The following is an 18,654-nucleotide window of genomic DNA, read 5'->3' on the forward strand; positions in this document are numbered from 1 at the left end:
CGTTCTGCGGCCACCCGACAGAATAAAAGCACACACAAGCACACACACACACACACACACACACACACACACACACATGGCTTTTAATTAGATAAAATAAATTTGGCTAAACAAATACAATAAATACAAATAAATACATTTCACATAAATAGATAGATAGGTAGATAGATACACATACATACATATATACATACAGACATGCATGCATTCATTCTTAAGTAAATATTTAAATAAAATATTCAAATATATAAATAAAGGATTAGTGGCAAGTGCATATGCTGACTTCGTAATTAGGTAAAATAAATTTGGCATTTCACATAGATAGATAGACAGATATACATACATACATACACACATAAATATTCAAATAAATAAATACATATTAACACAATAAATGATTAGTGGCAAATAAAGGCGAATGCTGACTTTTTAATTAAGTAAAATAAATTTGGTCAAATGAATAAATACATACATTTCACGCAGATAGATAGATAGATCGATCGATAGATACATAGATAGATAGATAGATAGATAGATAGATACATACATAAATAACTAGATGAATAAAAAAGGCATACACAAAGTTTAATTTTCACAAAGTCTGTAGTACACACTGAGGCAGGGGACAGACAGTACAGACAGTACTTGAAAAATATAGACTACTGTATGAATGGAAATGAGACTGCATGAGATAAACACGTTGTTATGATATTGAAAATTAACTTCGATACAATACTCTGAAACATATTGAAATTCTATACACCAAAGATAAAATTAAGGTTCTTTTATTAAGACAAAAAAAAATCAAAATAAACATAAGATTAAGAATATAAGAATATAAACAATAATCATGTCGATAGTTCAATGAGACACCTGGTTAAATGTTTTAGTGTTATTGATTATGATCCTATTCTTGTAACAAGAATAAAAAATCGTTACTACTATGCTAATGTCTTGGTAGCTCGCTAGCTAAATTTCCCGTTCCTCCTTAAATGGTGCAGTAGTTACATTTTGGCGGCTTAGGCATCAGACCTACTCCACCATTTAAGGTGGAACGAGGAAATACGAATAAGAAGCTGGAGAATAGCTGACTTCAGCTTCGTATCACCGAAGATTAGGGTTGGGTGATCATAACTGTCAAATCCCCCTCTTTGAAGGCATATGATTCCCTAAATTTAAGACCAGCAGCGAGGTTGTTTACTGCTCTTCTGCTATCACCGCAGACTGTCGACTACAGAGCACCACTAATAGCCCTGATGAAGTAATGATAGTTTTATCTGAGGGTTGTCCAATTTCGTAGGGAAAGATTTGAACCACTACTTATAACTCAGTTCCAAGCATAGATATACACGCCTAGAAGCCGCGTTGGGTCCAGCCAGGCACGTCAACGGCACCGCCATTTTGGGGCGGTCAACATCACTGCTGGACTGCATTCAGTACCATTACAGAACGGCAGTTTAAGAAAGATATTGTCCAAAATTATACTATTTCAGGAATATTGCTCTCAGAAAGCGAGATAGGATTATATAGCGGAGGGAACGCAGCGATCCACGCTCGTGTTTGTGTGCTGCGTATTGTTTGTGTGATATGTTTATGTGAAGGGCCGTGTGGTTGTTGATGCACAAAGAACCTCTTGATGTGATTGTTTTTCCTCTTGTTTTATATTAAGCTTACTTCATTTAATAGTCTATTCAAGGGATCTTACCTTGTATTTAGTAGTTATTTATATACAATGATGGTTAATGTTTTGTAGCTGTAAATTATAGCATTCCCTAATCCGTGTAGATATTCCCCGTTCCACCTTCAGTGGTGCATCAGCCAACATCTTGTTCGAGTTTTTCCGTTCCACCTTAAATGGTGCAGCAGTCACTTTCTGGTGTCTGAGGCTGCGCTTGTTCGAACTGAACTCGAATAAGAAGCTGGCGAATATGAAGCCAGCTTTAGCTTCATCCTTCTTACTGTGTTTTAGGGGGTTTATTATATTTTTATTTATTTATTTAAGATTAGAAGTGATTCACACATTGATGGATTTGCTGATGTGGTGTGAGATTGTCTACCGGAGCTCGCGCTAAACTCGGTTTTAACGTCAGCTGCAGACTGAATACTTTTCGGTCCAGACAGCTAATTAGCACGATCAGTTATTAAAGAAGTAAAAGCTACCGAGAGCAGTCCGTGCAATCTAGATTTATCTATGTCTGAGGATTAGAACAAAACAAATTTGGTGAAAATCGTTTGAGTAATAAGGAAGTTGTAGCCGATTTAATCCTGAGACTCATCATCTCTCAATACGAGTGAACTTGTTCACGAGCGGATTTTGACCGCTCCATCATGGCGGACGCGCAGACGTGTCGCCTCCGACAGAGAACAATCTAGGTATGTATGTTAGTGGTTCCAAGGGGCAAGGAGACGCTCGAAAACAAATGGTAGGGGTAAAAATAAGAAATTGGTTTGGGCCTTAAAGTGGAAACGCACTAAATGTGCAGAGCAGTGGGCCTCCAGGACCCATGTTGAGGACCACTGCTGTAGAAGTAAAGTGGGCCTGAGATGAAAGTGAGAGAGCTGCGATGGTACATCTGAAATGCGTGTTGCCGCTTCCTATTAGACAGTTTAAAGGAAGTGGCCTCTGACATTAAACGTGAAAAGATTTTTTTTTTTTTTGTTCCAAAAAAGGAAGGAGGAACTACCAGCTCAAATTGAGAGTCGGCCTGTTGCCTTCCACACATTTTACTTTATGAGCCTGTCAGCGGTAGGAGAGCTTGGTCTGCGTGGAGGCTACTTTTAGTCTAATTCATTGCGCACCTTAGAGTGAAGTAATATAGGATTGTGAGTCTCTTAAGCGTGGTGCAGTTTTTAATGACAGAAATGATCTTACACCTTGTACTTTGCGGTATTGCCCTGCTTGATGCTGCCGCTGGCTATCGTCCAGTCATTATCGTTCATGGGCTGTTTGATGGGCCCAAACAGTTCACCAAGCTGGCGAGTTTTATCAACCAGGTAAGAAAGACACGGTTTACTAAGTTTTTAATTTACTATTAATGATTTCCATGACTGCAGTTTTAAACTACACTTACAGACGTTTCATCTCAATTATTATTTTCCACACAGTTTGGACAATTATGTAGCTACATTTCTGAATCTTCAGTATATGTCTACAAAACATAGAATTGGGGTAAATACAGCATTGGCAGTCACTGAAATGCATATGATCCAAAACTGCATTTAAGACCATTTTGAGAAGATAATTTTTTTAGTGTGTCAGACTTATTTATTCTGAAAATATTTAAGCACATTTTGAAAAGACTGTTGTCTTCCACAAGTTTATTTTTATCTCTCTTGCTCTCTATTGCCAAAATTATTGTTGATGTATGATGTATGATGTGTGATGTGTGATGATAGTATGATGATCAGTGCCTTGTCCATCTCCCTGAGGGGTTAGGCTATTTGAATCTGGACAGTGTATACCAAAAATAAGGAATACTCAGTAAACCGTTAGAGTAAGTGCATGTGTCTGTACAGTCATGTGCAAAATTTTGGACGCCTCTGGTTAAATGACGTTTTATTGATTTTCTAAGTGATATTAAATTAACACATTCTCTACAAAGAACAGATTTCTGTACATTGTAATGCACAATTTCTTACTAGATTTTACATATTGGGGAAAAAAACATTAAATATTGCCTGTGCAAAAGATATGGTATGTTTTATATTTTACAGTATGTTACACTCAGCAAATAAATATAATCTGTGCACCAAAAATTTCAAAAAAAAAGACAGAACAAATTGAATGTGACCATGCTCACATACTTAGACTTAGAGGATCAACAGAAGATGTCATTTGACCGGGGTGTTCAAGCTTTTGCGTACGACTGTTTTGGAGTCGGTCATTTGGCATAGCTATTTACGACCTACAACCAGTTCTGTTTTTCGGTCTTTCAGTTCTTAATGAAACTCTGGCTTCTCTTTTTCACTTTGCTTTTCAGACCCACCCAGGTACCAGTGTGACCACAGTAGATCTATACGATGATATGGCCAGCCTTAAACCCTTGTGGGAGCAGGTCAAGGGCTTTAAGAGGGCCATGGGGCCGATGATGGAGAAAGCCACAGATGGAGTCCACCTCATTTGCTTCTCACAAGGTTGTCTTCACCTTTACCTCACCCCCAGTTCCTCAAGTCTGTCATGAATCTAAAGCTTTGATTTTGCTTTATGCTGATTGTCATCAAATTTTTTGTATTCAAGGTGGTTTGGTATGCCGAGGAATTCTTGCCACTATTCCCAAACACAATGTCCATTCACTGATTTTTCTCTCATCACCACTAGCTGGCCAGTATGGAGGTCAGTATAACATGTAAACGAATTATTATATATATATATATATATATTTATTTATATATATATATATAATTTTTTGCTTTTTTTCACACCAGATGAAAACTGCAGCTTCTTTTTTATTGTATTGTGAAATATAATTTCAGTACATCAGTGTATGTTTGGTTTTTTCCTCCTTCTCCTAAAAAATTCGGAAATATGAGATTTTGTGAACAATATGCAAAGGTCTTTTCCTACCTGTCAAAATTCACTAAATTCACTAAATACACTAAATTCTTATTTTACAGATACATCTTACTTGAAGTATTTCTTCCCAAAATATATTAAGTCAAAGCTTTATCACCTGTGCTATACCCTCTTTGGACAAAAGATCTCAATCTGCAACTTCTGGAAAGGTAAGAGGTTGTGCCATTTCACACTGCTCGTATTACTGAAATCTGCTGCTGGTGACAAATTTAGATGGCTTGATTAATGCACAGTGGTAATTTTAGAGCAGGTTTACATGCAGTACTTTCATTTTGTGTGTTCCTGTCCCTACTCTTTAGATCCACATCAAAGAGAGAGATACTTGAAGACCAACAGCTATCTTGCCTTTTTGAACGGCGAGCGCAAACATCCTAATTTAACAGGTAATCCCTCTTACTAAAAGCTGTATTACTGCAAGCCTAACATTTATTACTATTTTGAAAATGTTTTAAGAACAGTTTAAGCTACTTGGGTTGTTAATAAAAATGCATTTCACAGTGTTTAGAGTGGATTAAACATTTTGACACATTTGATAAATTGATATATTTTGATATCCTGAAACTGCATTCCTCTGTTTTTAGAGTGGCGAGAACACTTCTTGAGCATTAAGAAGTTGGTGCTGATTGGGGGACCAGATGATGGTGTCATTACACCCTGGCAGTCGAGGTGTGAGGTTATATATTTAATTGCATTGTGTATAACATTTAATTAATAAATAATCTGTAAACTACAGTATGTCTAACTTACACTATATGGTCAAAAGTATTGGGACACACCTCAGGTTTTTTGTTCATTCCCATTGCCACAGGTGTGTAAAAACAAGCACCTAGCCATGCAGTTTGCATTTACAAACATTTGTGAAAGAATAAGCTGTTCCAGAGAGCTCACTGAATTCAAGCATGGTAGTGCAACATGATGCCACCTTTGCAGTAGGTCAGTTTGCGAAATTTCTTCCCTTCTAGATGTTCCACGATCAGCTGTGAATGGTATTATTGAAAAGTAAAAGTGTTTAGAAACCACAGCAACACAGCCACAAAGTGGTAGACCATGTAAAATTACAGAGCGAGTCGCCGAGTGCTAAGGCGCATAGTGCATAAAAGTCACCAGCGCTCTGCTGACTCAATAACTGCAAAGCTCCAAACCTCATTTGGCATTAACTTCAGCACAAAAACTGTGCGCCAGGTGCTTCATGGCATGGGTTTCCAAGGCCGAGCAGCTGCACGCAAGCCTTACATCATCAAGTACAGTGCCAAGTGTCAGATGCAGTGGTGTAAAGAACGTCACCACTAGACACCGGAGTAGTGGAAATGTATTCTGTGGATTGAAAAATGCCAGGAGAACGTGAGCCTGCCTGACTGCATTGTGCCAACTGTAAAGGTTGGTGGAGGAGGGATAATGTTATGAGGTTGTTTGGCCTAGGCCTCTTAGTTCCAGTGGAGGAAAATCTTAATGCTTCAGCAGACCAAGACATTTGGGACAATTGTATGCTTTTTTGGAGGCCCTTTTCTGTTCCAGCATGACAGTGCACAAAGCAAGGTCCACAAGGCATGGCTGGGTGAGTTTGGTGTGGAAGAACTGGCCCAAACAAAGCCCTGACCTCAACCCCATCAAACACATTTTGAGCTGTACCTCATGAACTACAACGGAGATTATGAGCCTGGCCCTCTTGTCCAAAATCAGTGTCTGACCTCACAAATGCTCTTCTGAATGGATGGGCAAAGATTCCCACAGACACACTACAAAATCTTGTAGAAAGCCTTTCCAGAAGAGTGGAAGCTGTAATAGCTGCAAAGGGGGGACCAACTCCATATTAATGCCTATGAATTTAGAGTGGGATGTCATAAAAGCTCCTGCAGGTGTCTCAATACTTTTGTACACATAGTGTATATTTGTAAATGATGAACTATATACAGACTAACATAGTGATAGTAATACTTATGAAATTATTTCACATAAAGTGTTGAGTGAACTAAGAACTACTCTCCTATGTTTTGATAGTAAGTGCATGTCCTGGTTCTTGCTATTAACCCATTCAGTGGGTACAATTTATATGGTAAGGCAAAATGGCACAGAACTTGTTCTGATTGGGCTAAAGTCATGAAAGTTGGTTACATCATAGATGAGCATCTAATAATAGCCACTGAAATGTTTTGATCAAATGTAATTTTCATACTTGTATTCACAATTAATTGTTCTTTTGGTAAAAATCAGTAATCCCAGGTGACAAACGCTACATTTATTAAAATATATATATTTAGTGGTATAAAGTCACATTTTGGCTGTATGTTGTGATTGATTTGGAAAACATTCAGATCTGTGCCCAGGCAAGCTCACAGAACATATAGACCAAAGGAAATTTTAGATATGGACAAGAGCGAGTTAACGGTTATGCCTGTTTGAGCTCAGTAGACTGGAATGATTGTGAGAAAGACAGAAAGTGACACTTGAACTTCAGAGGCTTTAGAGGGATTATGCAGAGCATGACATTATAACATGAAAAGCTAGATTCAAAACATGTTTTACTCTTTGTGAGGAGCTCATTGCAAGCATTGTGTTTTTCTCCAACAGTTTCTTTGGATTCTACGACAGCAATGAAACGGTGGTCGAAATGAAAGCGGAGGATGTAAGCTTAAGCACAAACTTAACGAAGCACTCGAATCAAATTCTATCGTCATATCAGCATTAACCTGATATAGCTGTTTACTTGCGCTGAAATAATTTCTGCTCTTTCTTCAGTGGTACCTAAAGGATGTGTTTGGCCTGAAAACTCTGGATTCCAGAGGAGACCTGGTTCAATGTGTGTTCTCTGGAGTCCATCACACCTCCTGGCATTTGAATTATACTGTGTACAAGGACTGCATAGAGGAGTGGCTAACTTGAGTAATATCTAAGCTTTATACATATGCATACACAGCCACAGATTGAGACATCTATAGCTTGCAGCCTTTCATTCACAATTCTTTATTATTTTTTTTAACAAGTTGTGCTGTTGCTTTCAAACCTGCACAGTTATAAGCATTCTCTGCCTCCAGCAAACCTGATCCTCTTCAAGAAAAAATTTTATTTTATTATTTTATTAATTAGTTGAGCTGGATCTGGGAATAGTAACGACTGTGTAGGACTGTGGGTGCCCAGGAGCGGGATTAAAAACTACTATTTTAATTGAACTGATGATATTAAACCATTATATGATTAAAATGTTGCAAAGTAGTTCAAATAAAAAAAATAAACCTATCCAAATATACAGTAACTGATCTACTTTTTTCCATTTGTTCACAATTCTTGTGGTTTATTTATTTGCTCTCTTGGTGTATATACTCACTAATGTGGTTCAGAGGTGCGCAACTCTGGTCCTGGAAGGCCAGTGACCACTGCAGTTTTGTAGTTCCTTTACTCAAAACACTCACTAAACCTGGAAATTAGCATAATAGTTGAATAAGATGTGTTTGAACGGGAAAACCACTGAACTGTGCTGGGCACTGGCCCTCCAGAACCAGAGTTGTGCACCCCTAGTGTGGTTTTCTATGCCTAGGATTGGGGATGCACACTGTAGCCTATTTGTTGATGCGCAATTTATCTTAGGTGGCCTCCAGCCCTTCATCAGGGATTGGTGTCTGACTGCAAAGCTGCCCATAGCTAGACATTTTTGCGTGGTGGACCACTATCAACCTAAAGCACGCTGCTTAGCCTCATACACTCATACCAGCAGCACTCACACTACAATGTCAGTGTCACTGCTGTGTTGTGATTGATCCACCATGCAGTCAGCAGTGGTCAGAAACTGATCAGTGATGAATCGGGTAGAGGGCAGATGATAATAGGTTAGTTGATAACTGAACGTCTTCATAGTGGTGCTATAAAACAGGTGGGGCTCATGTTGGGGCCAGTGAGTTGAAGCACAAAGTTGGTGTTTCCAGTAAAGTGGACACTGTATATACGACTGTATGTGTATGATGTGAACTGAGAGGAGTTAAAAATTAAAACCGTTGCAAAAAATTATGAACATTTTAGGTTTTAGGCCACTCCAACAATTTAAATAAAAGATTACACTGCTCTTTTAATTCTTCTTAATCATTATGAGTTATTTTAATTTCAGCAGTCAGCCTATGCCCTACCATTAACTCGATATGAGGCCACACAAGCACTAAATACCAAACAGTCTTTTATAATTATAGTTTTATCCTCGGGCTGCGTGGCGTTGCAGCTGCGGCTTCTGTCAAACAGGTATGAAGCGTGACGTCAGCACGCCAGGTAGATCGAGCCGCGGGGAGTGCTGCACTGCACTGCCCTGCACTTCAGTTCAGTTCCTGGACGAGATTTTAGGACCTCTTCATCTGCTGAGTAAGTTCGTTTGTTGGTTTGTTTTTAGTAGTTTGAGTTTTTCAGGTTTTCTAGTCGAGCGTGTTTCTATTACAGCCGTAGTTAACCGAGCTGAGACCGAAGTTTCTCCTCAGCTTGACTTTGTTTGGTTTGGTGTTTGCCGTGTTTGCTTTGAGGCTAGAACCCTTGCTTCTAGTCTTTTTTCACTATCTTGTCTGCCGGTGAGACTTCTCCTTTCACGATTCTGAAGTCAGCTCCTTTTTTCGCCAACTTCTTGTTCGAATTGTCTCGGTCCACCTTAAATGGTGCAGGAGTTACGTTCTGGCGCCAGCGGCACCATTTAAGGTGGAACGGGACAATTCAAACAAGTTGGCGGATGAGAAGCTGACTTCTGCCTCGTCTTTCCTGAAGAGGTCCTGCTCATTTCACACGGACCTCTTGCGTTTGAAGACGTTTTGAGAGCCGACTGTGTCACTTTTTTAGTTATTTTCCTCTCAGCATTATCAAACCGACCGAGAAGCTCACATGAGGATAAGCACGAAAGCGGCAGCGTTAAGGAAACATAAACGAAATGAGACCTTTTTATTTGCTGTTTTATTTCCTCGCTGTCCAATGAAGAGAAGAGCTGCTTCTGCATGATCTTTTAAATCGCTGTTATTTGCTGTACCAGCTTCAGTCATGGCCCACACTACGACTGAGAGCTTACAGTCTCAACTCATTAAGAAATACAGGTTCAAAAATCTATATAATGGGTCGTGAACCGAGAGATTCAGATTTGGTTTAGCAAGTGAATCAATCAAATCTGCTCCTGTTCACTAGTGTAGGCTTCCTGTCTGTATATCTACTTTAAACAAAGTTTGTGGTTCAGAGTCCACGCCAGCAGCCCACGTAGCCCGAAAGTTGTGAGAAAAAGGCATGTCACACTGGGGAAAATGAAGCGGTGGAGCCTCTTGGCTCGGTTTGTGTGGGCTATTGAGAGTGGCTGTGACTCAAGGGCGACGTGTACAGTATGCAGTCTGCCCCAGCTCTATAAACAGCGGGTTGTTTGGAGAGTGTGAGCAGAGAGGGTAGCTCTCAGTAGACTCCCATTGGACGTGCTGCTTGCTATAAGTGAGGTGTTTTTTTTTCCCTATAGCTTTAAACAGGCTGCATTTCAGGTCGCCCAAGAGTCACAGCCTAATAACATTCTATTCAAAGCCAGGCCCTTGCAGCTGGTCATTGCCAGAGCTCACTGACTGTAGTCCAATAGGTATTTAACTCAGCTGACCAAGTTTTAACTCTTTCAGGCCCCATATGGCTTCTAGCAGGATGACCACTAGGAGCAAAGTTGAGGGATGCCGGGTCTGTGGGTGTGATCTGAAGGGTAACCAACGACGATGGCTCTTCGGGGGTCAGAACAGAAAAGGCGGCCAGGCTCAAACACCAACACATCCTTTCTCCAAAGAGTCTGCCAGCACACTGCCTTCGTCCACGTCTGCCCAGAGCAGCCCATGGGGTAGGAACGAATGCAAGACACTCAAGATCTGCTTGTTGTTACTAGGTTCAGTTTTATCCATTGTGGAAGAAACATTTAGATGATGTCTTGCCTCTTCTGGTTTCCTAAATAAGCTTCAAATGGATGGTTCTTTTAAAGAGGCATTTTTCTAAATGAGATGTGTCCGCATGAAGGACCTTCTGAAAGAACCTCCACACAATGTAAAGGTTTTATACCAGTTAAAGGAGAATTCTGTGAACTTTTCATATTTTCTACAAAATTCATTGGTTAAGATGTTAACAAGATTATTCAGAGTGGTTTGACATGAAATGCTTTTTTTAAAAGAAACTTTCCTTATCAGAAGTGTTCATGTTGGTGGTGAAAGGAACCAGATGTCCAAAGAGTTCAATGCCTCTTACCATAGGTTTAAGAAAGTTTTGACCAAAAATGTTGTTTTAATTTCCACCCATAGCACAAGCAGGGCAAAGTAGGGCAAAGTATACCCCCTCCCCCCCACAAAAAAAAAAATCACATTTTTCAATATTCTACCATTGTCAACATTATATAAATACTCCTGGTTTTAATCACCACCACTGTAAATTGTCAGTATATTTCTCTAGTTTGAGGTTTTAAAAAATGTGAAATTCCCCTTTAAAGGTTTTTCACTGGGCCTTATGTCCAAGCCAAGATACATTCTGAAAACTTTATTTTTTAAGCATGTATTATAGAATCTCATATCATATAATAGGGCTGAGGTGTTCTTGAGAAATGAACTAGCAAGTTATTTTTCTTTAACCAATCTGTGTTTTTATTTCTTACAGGCAGCACTTTGTCTCTTGGCTCCTCTTACAAATCTCATACCCTGCCCACCCCTAACAAAGGGATGGACCTGCTCTCTGTGCTGACACACATATTAGGGCAGTCTGTAACACGGGGGAACAGGCGGGGGGAGTTCATATGTAGCAAATGTGTGTTTGTGCTGGAGCGAGTGTTTAAGTTTGACACTGTCATAGCCAGAGTCAAAGTTCTGTCCAGAGAGAGGCTTCAGAAACTGACTCAAGAAAGGGATAACTTGAGGCGATGGGTCCGAAGTGTTTATAGACAGCGAAACCCTTCAGACTTGAGGAGCAGAGGAAGCTCTAGTGAAGATGATGCAGAGCTGAGAGAAGGTGGTTCAGGGAGTGCTTACAGAGAGATGCTGAGGGACAACATGGCTCTATCTGCATATGAGTGCTGGTCTGAAAAATCAGACTCGTGTCCTTACTTTAGAAGGACAGGTGAAAGATGCGGTAAAGGGAAAAACTGTGAGTGCTGTGATTCCTTAAGAGTGTCTGATTCGGATTATGAGTCTGTGTGTGGGATTCCGCGTCATCTGCCTGAGCAAGCCCTGTCCCCTTCTGGTCTGTCACGGGACAAGTCGCGAAGTATGCCTCTCCATTGGTCTAGAGTTCCATCAAGCAGCTCAAGTCCTGCCTCGTTAGCTGGTTCCTGCCATTCGTTACGAGCACGATCTCGCACAGGCTCAGCACAATCCCTGGACTCTCTGGATGGTCCTGATCCATTTGACTGGCCAGAAGAACAGCCAGTAAACTTGGACTCCATTCTCCAAGAGCTGAAGGGTATAGAAGGAAAACCGGTACAGTCTCCAGCAGGCAGTCGCATCCCAGTTTTGGGCAGAGCTCAAGGACTGAATGGTGTTGGGACAGCTGGGTCACCTAAAGTCGAGTTAGTGCGGGTACTGAATTTTGGTGACCAGGAGGAAGATGAAGTGGATGGAGAGAGTGAGGATGTACTGACAGAACTGAGGGATGAGTTTGTGCCACTGCACAGAGGGGTGAGGAGATATTTTTTGGTGTGCAGTTGCACTTGTACTACTGAAATAAATTTGCCTCTATGAGAACTAGAATTATTTTAACATGGTTTTACTGAGCTCTTCAAATGCTGTTGAACTAGGAACAAACTTTGTAAGTTTTTGTGTGAACATACATCTAGTATTCACAGTCCAAAAAATGCATCCTAATTATGTCAAATGTTGTTAATTTAGTGCTAATACTTGTGCAAAATGTATAATTATTTCTCTCAGTTAAACACTTTGTAACCTTTGAGAATATTCTGTAATCTCACTTAATATGATTTAGGTCACTACAAGCAGAGTGCACCTTGCTGTAAGGCAGTTACGGGAGCAGTTGGATCAAGCACAGGCTCGCATCAGGACCCTGGAGGCAGGGCTTCGGGAAGGCACCCAATCAAACTCCAGTAATGCCAGTCAATCAGAGCCTTCACCACCAGTGGTAAGAAATATGAAGTTCATAAGATAAAAATAGCCACCTGTCTGACATTCCTGAGTTCTTTGAAGCCACGTCCACAGTTTTACAGCATAGACTGGATTATGAATATTAGATTTTATAAGCTCAACAGATTTGTTGGGGTTTAGTGTCAGAGAAAGCATTTCATTGCAAACAGAAATATGCTGCACTTAAAATTATGATTGTACAGTATTTTGTAAGCTAATTATTCTTTCCTGTAATGAAATGACAGGAAAGGTTAGCAAATAGTGCAAATTGTGCCTCTTTAAGGCCGTTACACAGTGCACCGCAAATAAACGATATTCAGATGTTTTCACATCCAAACTATTAGAGCTGCTTTTAAAAAATGTTAATACTATCTATGACAAAGCAAAGGACAAACTAATCCTTTTGACATTTGTCAAAGTTCTTGCCAGACAACTTGCTAGTTCCAGAAATTACCATGATTGGTCTGAGAGATCATGATGCAGGCAAAAAAAGCATAATGTCGCATTTTTACCCTTTAAAAATTGCTTTGGTGAGCAAGATACCATCAGTTATGCATGCGCTTGAATTAATGTATTGACATCTGAATAAAAGGCACAAATTAATTGTGCTTTGTTTGTAAGGTCTTTAGAGTTAAATAGGCTGTTGTTACAGAGCCATTTAAGACTGATATTTAAATAACCTCTGTTCTGAAGCAGTCCAGACTAGAACTCGCCTTATTACTTGAAAGAGCTACGCTCTCAGCAGAGGTAAACTGCTGTAGGCTGAATAGGTGGATATATTTAAATCTGGTGATTTGTTTGACATCACAAACAGTGACAGGCTTAGTTTCATAATATGAACTGTATGGACTTGGGAGTGAATGGTATGTTTTTAAACTTCAACAGTGTTTACATATCCAAATCTTTTATTTAAAAAGTGAGGATAAACTCAGAATTCAGTTTTCTGTGATATTGGACCTTTTTTGTGCATGTGACTTGTCAAATATAGGACTAGTTTTGTCTCATGCAGCCCAGTCTGTCTGCATAACGTGGCAATTTCATCTTTTTATGGCATACCACTGTCACTGTATGTAGTTATATAATGTCAGTATAGTATTGTCCATACCATACAGTCCTAATCAGAACACTCTTTTGCCCTATCAGGTTGACACTGTAAATGAGAATTTATTATTTAAAGGCTTGCCTGGTTAAATTAAAACCTAAGCAAATAAAATAATACTGTTTATTTTGTACAAATGGTGTGTTACACAAGGCAGAGGGGTGTGTATAAAATACACAGTGTGCGCTTTCTTATGAAGGCTGCATAAATGCAGGCGCACACACACACACCTCTTCCTGGAATCTTCCCTGGCAGGAGGAGTTTGCCCTGGGCTTTGACTGTTTTTCTGTAAGCGGATCATTAACCAGCTCTGCAGCTGCCATATCGCTTCTAAACCACACTGACGTCAGATTATCCCACTCTAAAAACCTACTTCTGACTGTAGTTTCTATAGGTTACTTTTCAATGTGTACGATTGCAACCTGTTGTTCTGCATTCACAGGAATGTATGGTATCTAGAATTGCCGTTTAGGCAAAAGAATGACTTCCATTGTCCTTGGTTATGTCTGCTTGAGGACAAGTAATTGATAAGATATGCATGTGTCTCTGCTGGTCTACTGCAGCATCTACACAGCAGCTCTGAGGATGAGAATGGACTGATTCACCATCTAAGCCATTCATTGCAAAGCAGAGAGAAAGTCATTCAGGTCAGTTCTCACAGCAGGTTAAGTTACAGGCCCAAAATATTAAACTAACACTCTGCCTCAGGTCATTGACTTATGACTGATCTGAAATTCTGCTGTCTTTAGGATTGTGTTACTTTGATCCGAAAGCTGTGTGTCGAGCTGGGAGCAGGGTTAGAAGAGGCTGATAAGCTCATCAGCAAAGTGACTGTGTCCCTGACTGAAACACGATCGGAGTGCGAGGTGAGGCAGCTGATTGTACTTCTGCTGGGTTCATAAGCTCTATAACTGACATTCTTTATTGCCTCATAGCATTAAGGCTGTGTAAGCATTTCACCACCGCTTTATAGGCAAATAATTTTGAAAATTGTGACACAATTTGAGCTGGATTAGTTTTGCTAGAAGAGGTCCTGTGAGGTAATTTGCGAGGGGTTTGACTGGCCAGTTTGTTTGGGACAAAGTATCTTTTTATTGCTGCCAAATTACCACAGATGGCCCAGATTGAAATGTTATAGCATAAATGTTCACATCAGCATTGCATTACTGGCACTACACTCAATAACAATAATGACACAATGCACAGCTGTGTTTATTAGCAGGTTTTCTTATTATATTGCTCTGAGGTCGATTCAGAAAGATTAAATTACAGATTGTGGTTCACTCAACAATTCAGATTTGTCAAAACTACAGATATTACAGATTCATACTGGATTACAATCACAGGTTTCAACTTTTATCACTTAAATTAGAGGACCTCACACGTTAAAACTAATCCAGCTTAAACAGGATTTAAGAGACTTAAAATGTCCCTGTAAGAATGTAAGGGTTTATTTCCCCAAATAATAAAATAATGACCGTTCTCTTTTTAAGAAATAAATTATTGCTTAATAATTACATTTAAGGAGTTATTTTCCAGCTTGAACCTGGGGATGCCCTCAAACACACTTTCTGTTTGTCTTTCACAGATACACACTAGACAATAACTGTCAAATGTTGACGCATTTGTACCATATGTGTGTAATGATGGTGCCAAGATTTAGTAGACATTAGCCCCAAAAATGGTCCTGTAAGAATGTAATAGTTTACCCCCCCCCCAAATAACAAAATACTGACCATTCTTTGTACAAAAATGATAATAATAATAATAATAATAATAATTGAGATACATTAATATTGATGATATTATTATTAGTTAATAATGATAACAATAGCAATATTAATAATTACAATTGAGGAATTGTTTTTAAGCATTTTCATTTTGCAAATACACAACAGCCTGTTTATAATGTATGTCTGTGTTTATCAGGGTTTGTCAGAGGCTGAGTTATCCAAGCTGAAGGAGTGTGAACTTGGGCTGCAAAAAGAACTGGAGGTCCTCCGGCAGGCTGGCAAAGAACGGGAAAGAGACCTAATCACTCTCAACACTGTGCTCCAGTGTAACCAGGATGTCATCAATGTAAGGCAAACACAAAAGTGAGGCCAACCAATCAACCACACACACATTCCCACTATTTGTTTACCACTAGGCCAGACTGTTGACTTATGGCTGAAAATATCTGATCGCTAACATCAACGCTCGGTACCTTTAGCATTGTACTATAGTTGCCTGTCCTCTACACACTTCAATTATTGCACAGTAAACTCATTTGTGCGAAATCTTCCATACTTTTGAAATATACTTATTTAACCTTGTTCAAACAGTTGTTCTCTGCACTTTTGGTCTCAGCATTTACGGGTTAGAACTGGCTGAGAAGACACGATCACTGCAGGACATGCAGAAGGAGAGAGAGATATGGAAAGAGCGAGACTCAGCTCTGGGAGCAGCGCTACAGGAAAAAGAGACTCTAGTTTCTCGGCTGCAGGAGGCGCTACAGAGCTCCCATAAAGATGTTCAGGTTGAGGCACAATTGATTTTCCCCCTTTCCTTCTGTTCTACTTTTTTTTGCTCTCTTTCTCCCTTTAGATAACACAGATGTTGCTTTACCTGTTTGTTCTTGTGAAATCTAATGATTCATGCTACAGTCCATAGAAGCTGCAGTTGTGTAAGTCAGAGATATTCAATTTTGGGTGATTTTCTCTGTTGAAATGCACCAGTTAAATTTGGTGATTAACTGATGTTTTGAATCTGAGCTGGAGGTCACAAAGCAGTCCTGAATTAGAGGACTGACCTCAGATCAGTTTCCTTCATATATGACAGTTAGCTCACAAAAACTGAATCTAGATCCAACACTCCTACTCCTGAGGTGGTTTGTGAATACAGGCCCTGATGGGTTAAAGCAGGGCCCCTGGTGTAATTAAACATTGCTTGCTTGCAGGCACTCTCAGATTCTCTGATTGGTCGGGGGCTGCCAGGAGGTGGAGCTGAGGCTGCTTTGGTCAGTCAGATGCAAGAGAAGGAGAGCCTGCTTGCAGCCTGCCTTAAAGACCAGGAGCAGCACACTGCTACCATGAGACAGGAGGTCTCCAAACTCTTGACAGCTTTAAAAGATGCAGAGACTGTAATACAGGTAAGTTCACTGTTTTTGGAGCCACTTTTGAGATTGTTTTTGAGATTATTTCTGTGGTTTGCAAGATAGGCTGTGCGCATCAATCTGAAAAAGGGAATCACTGTTTCAGAAATAGGCATATTTAGTACAAAATAATCACTGTTCTTAAATTTTCTCTGCTGGACTTATTTTCCCAGCGGTAGAAGCCATAAATTCAGCACTTACAAAGGATCGGTTGTAATATATATGAATTTACTGTGTAAGTTCTCCATCTAGTGGCTTGTCAAGGAATTTTTCAGGGAATTCTAATACTGTATTCTAACTCTATTGTTTTTGTTGGATAGCAAGGAGCTAAGCATTTAATTTATTGATCTTTTTCTTTTCAGGACCAAAGACTAAGTCACCAACAAGCCATTGCTGAACTGACAGAGCAGCTGAGAGACACACGCAAAGAGCTGAGGGAGGCAATTAAAGAGAACAAGGAAGCAGAACAAGTGTGGCATGCTGAAAAGACAAAGAGAGATGTAGATGAGGCAAGACTGAAGGAGAGTTTGCAGAAAAGAGATAAGCTCATTGAGGTATGTGGTCTCACATTTCTCAATTTATTACACAGCAGGTAGGCAAGTTGACAGATGGCAGTGCCTCTACTATAGCCAGATTTTCAGTGTTTGGTTTGTTGTCACTGTATTATCACAACCACAAGAGTACTTCAGGACTACAAATTAATATTGTGAAATTGCATTTTTCTCCTTTTCGAAACCAGCAAGTTCTCTTGGATGCAGAGAAGCGGGATGGCATGCTAATAGAACTGCACCAAAACATCTCCAGTAAGCTTGAACCCAGGGACGCCCTCAAACACACTTTATAGGTTAGTTAGTCTTTCACAGATATGCACTGGACAACAAAAGTCTTATGCTGTATTTGTATCATATGTATGTAATGATGATGCCATAACTTGACAGACTGTAAATTTTGCCCTGACTGGAAAAAAGTCCCATTGTCTTATCTGCATGGCTGCTAATTTCACTTGCGATCTCAGTTTCTACTTTAAGTTCTTACCCATCTCTGAGCCTGAATGCAGCCCAACACACATGAAATTTAAATTCATTTCTTTACCAACCACAGTGATATAGTATGCAAGATTGTTTTGTACTGCCTGCTCAAATACAACTGTAACTTTCCAAACCCTCAAGGTAATTCTGGATATTCATTCAATCGTTTCTTTTTATATCTCTAATTACTACTGTTATTGTGGCATTCTTAAGTTCTGCTGTGCTTATACATCCTTATATTGTACATAAACTGCGCCTATTCATGTTTAAATCTTTTATTTTCACAGTTGACTTTTTTTATTTGTGTTATAATGCCATGGGGTATTTTCTTTATGGATTTTAATTTGTATGATATGTTTTATTGTTCATGATATGTTGTAAGTGTCTAAAGGTGAGCTGCTTGGTTTGTTTGTTTATTTATAGGGGGAGTACAACTGAATTACACTTTACCCTCTTGTTTCTGTTTTCTTGACCTGTAGGCTAACTGTCTGTAATTTGACCTGGATCTCGGTTGAGGTTACTTTTATTTCAGTGTTTGTTCTTTCTGGAGAACGCACAGATCTCTAACAATAAACAGTGTGTTCATAAAAAGAGCCCAGCAAACATGCCGTTTTTAATATTTTCACTTTACAGGCACTAAAAGGCTCTGAGAGCTGCTTTATTGTTTTGTGTGCCAGGCTACAGGCCAGGGTAATGTGATCGCTACTGTTTGAGTTGCTCAATGGCTCACGTTA

The 18,654-nt window shown here is 39.6% G+C and overlaps 2 protein-coding genes across 2 annotated transcripts; both read left to right on the top strand.

The window, feature by feature from the left end:
• Positions 1–2,259: 2,259 nt before the first annotated feature.
• Positions 2,260–7,817, top strand: ppt2a.2 (palmitoyl-protein thioesterase 2a, tandem duplicate 2). The gene is made up of 8 exons (XM_036555801.1): positions 2,260–2,994; positions 3,981–4,134; positions 4,238–4,333; positions 4,615–4,722; positions 4,873–4,956; positions 5,155–5,239; positions 7,142–7,196; positions 7,310–7,817. The coding sequence occupies exons 1-8, from the start codon at positions 2,854–2,856 to the stop codon at positions 7,451–7,453; spliced, it is 867 nt and encodes a 288-aa protein (XP_036411694.1). The 5' UTR covers positions 2,260–2,853; the 3' UTR covers positions 7,454–7,817.
• A 1,015-nt stretch (positions 7,818–8,832) lies between these two features.
• On the top strand, positions 8,833–18,513 carry si:ch73-95l15.5. The gene is made up of 12 exons (XM_036564423.1): positions 8,833–8,914; positions 10,180–10,388; positions 11,189–12,201; positions 12,506–12,658; positions 14,323–14,406; positions 14,509–14,625; positions 15,689–15,855; positions 16,109–16,277; positions 16,698–16,889; positions 17,255–17,446; positions 17,632–17,736; positions 18,400–18,513. Exons 2-11 carry the CDS (start codon positions 10,187–10,189, stop codon positions 17,734–17,736), a joined length of 2,394 nt encoding a protein of 797 aa, XP_036420316.1. The 5' UTR covers positions 8,833–8,914; positions 10,180–10,186; the 3' UTR covers positions 18,400–18,513.
• The last annotated feature ends 141 nt before the right edge of the window (positions 18,514–18,654 follow it).

Source organism: Colossoma macropomum, unplaced genomic scaffold (assembly GCF_904425465.1).
Source record: "Colossoma macropomum unplaced genomic scaffold, Colossoma_macropomum, whole genome shotgun sequence".
In the NCBI taxonomy this organism is placed as follows: Eukaryota; Metazoa; Chordata; class Actinopteri; order Characiformes; family Serrasalmidae; genus Colossoma; species Colossoma macropomum.